The sequence below is a fragment of the Pristis pectinata genome, chromosome 11, assembly GCF_009764475.1.
Source record: "Pristis pectinata isolate sPriPec2 chromosome 11, sPriPec2.1.pri, whole genome shotgun sequence".
NCBI classification, from domain to species: Eukaryota; Metazoa; Chordata; class Chondrichthyes; order Rhinopristiformes; family Pristidae; genus Pristis; species Pristis pectinata.
In genome coordinates this window covers 87,867,929-87,872,240 of record NC_067415.1, presented here as the reverse complement: position 1 = coordinate 87,872,240, position 4,312 = coordinate 87,867,929, and the positions used below count along the sequence as shown (strand labels likewise).

The 4,312-nt window shown below is 48.7% G+C and overlaps 1 protein-coding gene across 1 annotated transcript; it reads right to left on the bottom strand.

Annotated features, from left to right (window-relative positions):
• Positions 1–914: 914 nt before the first annotated feature.
• On the bottom strand, positions 915–3,926 carry LOC127575805 (transcription factor SOX-1-like). The gene has a single exon (XM_052025924.1). It carries the CDS (start codon positions 3,548–3,550, stop codon positions 2,534–2,536), a length of 1,017 nt encoding a protein of 338 aa, XP_051881884.1. The 5' UTR covers positions 3,551–3,926; the 3' UTR covers positions 915–2,533.
• Between the last annotated feature and the right edge of the window lie 386 nt (positions 3,927–4,312).

The window sequence follows — 4,312 nt, the reverse complement described above, 5'->3', positions numbered from 1 at the left end:
GAACACTACAGCATAGTACAGGCCCTTCGGCCCACAATGTTGTGCCGATATTTTATCCTGCTCTAAGATCTATCTAACCCTTCCCTCCCACATAGCCCTCCATTTTACTATCATTCATGTAGTTCCCAGTCACTGCAGTTCCCAAAACCAAAAAGGCAGACATAAGCAGCATTTCAAAGTTCGTAAATACTGTGCAAAAAAGGAGATAAACGACAGAAATTGCGGTTGACCAGACCTAGGTATTGAGAGAAAGGGTAATGCCGCAATTTATTCAATAACGCGACAAATGAACATCCAACTTCAAGCTGCAAGCGGACAAAGGCCACTTTTACCCGGGCATCCGATTCTGAACAGAAATTGATTTAATATGCATCCTACATTTAGTTAATTCTTCCAAGTGAAAGTCTATAATCAGTGAAGAGCAATAAAAAACCACCAGCAATCACACAGATTGTTGGTGTAATGCTGAGATCAGAAACATTTACAAGTCGCCCATCTAATGTCATGTTTTTCTTTGCATGGAACACATTTGAGCAAGGAGCCTTCTAATGAGTTTCGCTTCCGCCCTTTCTTCATGATTATTCGTTAAAATATATATCTGAAGCGCAAAAATTAAACAGTTTGGCCCATTGCCTCGCTGAGAATGTCGCCGCTTCTGTTGAGCCTGAGGCAGGTCGAACTTTAGCGCCAATCTTTTGCCAAATGCAGTGGCTCGTTTATTGCAACCACAAAGTATGTGAGTCCGCGGCGGGTGTCAGAAACAGGGCACTCGGATGAGCTTCGTTAACAGAATCCTTTTAATATCTTTTGGTTTACAGTAAAGATACTTCAATCACCCTTAAGTTATGTATAGTTTAATAAAACGTTGCAACTTAAATTTTCCGATTGAATTCTGCCCTAAACAAATAATTTATCCACAGCATCATTTGGTAAATTATCGCCACCTGCGTCACTCAGGAATCTACCTGGCATATTGTACAAGTTAATTCTGAAATACATCAGCCCAATACTTAGATTCGAATTTAGTCCTCCGTTTGACGGTTTTGTGAAGTTTGAAGATAGCGGAGTGTGATTCGTTTTTATGTTGATACACTAAGAGTAAAATGTTTGAATATTTTAATTATATTGCCATAGCATGTCATGAAACTCGGCGTTACGTGGTAGTCAAAATTCAGAGTGGCAATGATCTAATAGCATCGCATGAGTTTTTGCGACATAAGTTTGTATTTGAAAAAATCTGTACGGATCCGAGACGGGCTCAACTCAGTGGCCCTTTGGTTTTTAGGGAAAATAAAACCTTGGTCTCTTGTTCAGACTGTAGTCTCTGGAGAGAGTTAGAGATTCTTTCTTCCTCGTGCTCCCTTTGAAAGATATTGGTGTCCTGAGTAAAATATTTGTAATTTTTAACCACCTCCCTCCCCCGGGCCCTTGCTTCGAGTAACCCAGGATCCTCCCGGCTGAAACCACCTCAAGGGAACCGCCGAAAGGGAGAGGTCAAAAAGTCCTTTGCCTTCGAAACGGGGATCGTTTAATTTTAAAAATTTAAAATACAACACACAATCTTGTTCCCGGAAAGAAATAAAACCAAATGGGTTGGCGTAGGAGAGATTTGCCCCTGTTACGGGGCCGTTTGTACACAGCCACTGACGTACATTCCGCAGAAGCAGAGGAACTGTAGCCAAGCATTACGGTTCGGATTTAATGGACTGATTTGGTGATTCAAACTATTTCCACGAGTCCTGATATTTTAGTTTAATTATTCCCGGGAATGCAAACTTTCCTTTCCCGGGGCGGGTGGTATTTTCGGTAATGGTCGAGGGAATTAAGTCAAAATTGAACACTACAGCCCGTTTTTAAAGCATGTTTATGCGTAAAGAGGTATTGTCCAAAAGCACATTTCAAAACGGAATCAGGAAAAGTAGAAATACAAATTATATACAACGGTTTCTTGTAAAATTTATTATTTCAACGGAGTTTTTTGTCCAGCACAAACGTCAGTGTGTGCAGAAAGGTCCTTAGTAATCTATTAATATTGGCTGTTGGAATCCACTGGTAAATATTATAATATAATTATCTCCGTGATTTACAGAAAGTGTTACAATGCATAAAATGGGAACTAGTTTCAAATACAGAAATTCACATGGGTCACAAACCTGCAACTAAAGGCAACTGAAATCTCCTAAAAAGTAAGTTGAAAGACTGGTCCAAAACTCAAAGAATTCCCGTTGTGTGTGGGGTGGAGGGGGAGGAGTGTTGATTTTCACATTACTCAGTTTCGAGTAATTCTGGAGGGTATGTAAACAGCGAGAGTGCACAGTCTGGGCAAATTCCAACAGTCGACAATTAACACAGTCATTAATCTTCCCAATTGCCCGAAATGATAAATACTGTACAAAAGCCTTGGTAATAAAACATTTAGATTCTTTTTAAAAGGTATGTGCACTAGGGTCAGGGCCAGCAAATGTCCGCAGTTCACTCTTTTTTTTACAAGAACACCAAGAAAAGCATTGAGTTCGTTGCCCAGACCCAATATTCACATGTGAGTTAGTGGGATGGTCCCATTGACGCCCGTGGCTGGGCTCTGATAGTGCTGAGAAAGGGGCAGCAGTCTGTTGGGAGACGGGTCGCCTGCTTCTCCTCCTGCCGGTAAGTACATGCTGATCATCTCCCGCAGGTCCCCGGAGCAGGGCGGGCGAGAGTGCGAGCTGACCGGGGGACTGGGAGCCGGCTCCGACTTCACCATGGAGCCCAACTGGATGGCGCTGGGAGGCTGGTGGCTGTAGCCGGACGAGAGAGTGCCATAGGAGGGAGAGCCGCTCATGTAGCCCTGCGTGCCGGGGAGGGGGCTGTACTGGATGGGCATGTCGTAGCGGTGCAGCTGCTGCGAGTGGTGATGGTGATGGTGGACCGCTGCTCCTCCAGCGCCCCCACCGCCTCCACCAGTGCCCCCTCCTCCTCCTCCTCCTCCCCCCGCTGCTGCCAGCGCAGGATGCTGGGTGTAAGAGAGTTGCTCCTGCATCATGACCGCGGCCGCCGCGGCCGCCGCCGAGCCCGGGTAAGAGCCATTCGCCCAGCCGTTCATGTGACCGTAAGCGCCCGTCGCGCCCGCCCCGTCCAGTCGCTGGTTTAAGCCGACAGGCGGGCCGAGGGCCCCGGGGCCTTGAGGCAGCAAGGCAGCGGGCAGAGAGTACTTGTCCTTCTTGAGAAGAGTCTTGGTTTTACGGCGGGGCCGGTACTTGTAATCCGGGTGCTCCTTCATGTGCAGCGCCCGGAGTCTCTTGGCCTCGTCAATGAAAGGTCGCTTCTCGCTCTCGGACATTAATTTCCACTCGGCTCCCAGCCGCTTGCTGATCTCCGAGTTGTGCATCTTGGGGTTTTCTTGGGCCATCTTCCGCCGCTGCCCCCGGGACCACACCATGAAGGCGTTCATGGGTCGCTTCACCCGCTCGCCACTCAGCTTGCCATTGGTGCCCGGAGTGGGCACGGTGGTCCCGCCACCCGCTGCACTGATCTGATGGCCCGGCTCACTCTCCATCATCAAACTATACATTCAAGCGGCACCCGGGTCTGTCAACAGGAGCGGGGAAGTAACCGGCGAGTGTGCGGCTCCCGGGTCCGAGTCCCCGTCCCCGCCGAAGTCGAATCCAACGCGATCCTTTCCTCCTTTTTACGTAAAAGCTGCAAAGTTCTCTTTGTGTAGAATCTCCTCCGGCTGCAAGCGATGCGGAGGCTCCCGATTTGGCGCCGATTACTGGAACCGATATGGTGTTGCTAGTTTTGGAACCGGTTCAGAGTTCCTCAGTCTGGAACCGGTTCAGAGTGCCTGGGTTTGGAATCGGTGCGGAGTTGCTGGGGATCACCGGTTTTGCTGGCTCCTGCTGCCTCTTGCCCAGAGTTATTCGCTTGTGGTTTCCATGTGGGGAGAAGGTAACGCAGAGAAAGGGCCCCGGGGATGCAGATTGACAGCTATTAAATGAGTTTGCAGCAGCCAATGGGCTGGCGCCCTCGGTGAGATTCAGTTGAATAGTTGTGACGTAAGGGGGAGAGAAAATCTATTAATTAGATAAAGGTTGCGGTGGGGGTGGGAAGTGGCCCGATGTCCAGAGTTTTTCGGAGGTTGGGGATGGGGGAGGTGATGGAGGGACACGGGGTGCTGGGGGGTGGGGGAGGGAGGTGATGTGGAGATTTTCGGTGCCAATCCTGTGCCCACCATTCAGGCATCCATCATCATCTCCAGGATGAGCTTTGTGACGGAGCCCGGGGCCGGTGAACAGCGTACAGCCAAAGCAGGGTATGTCCGGAGAATGACCCG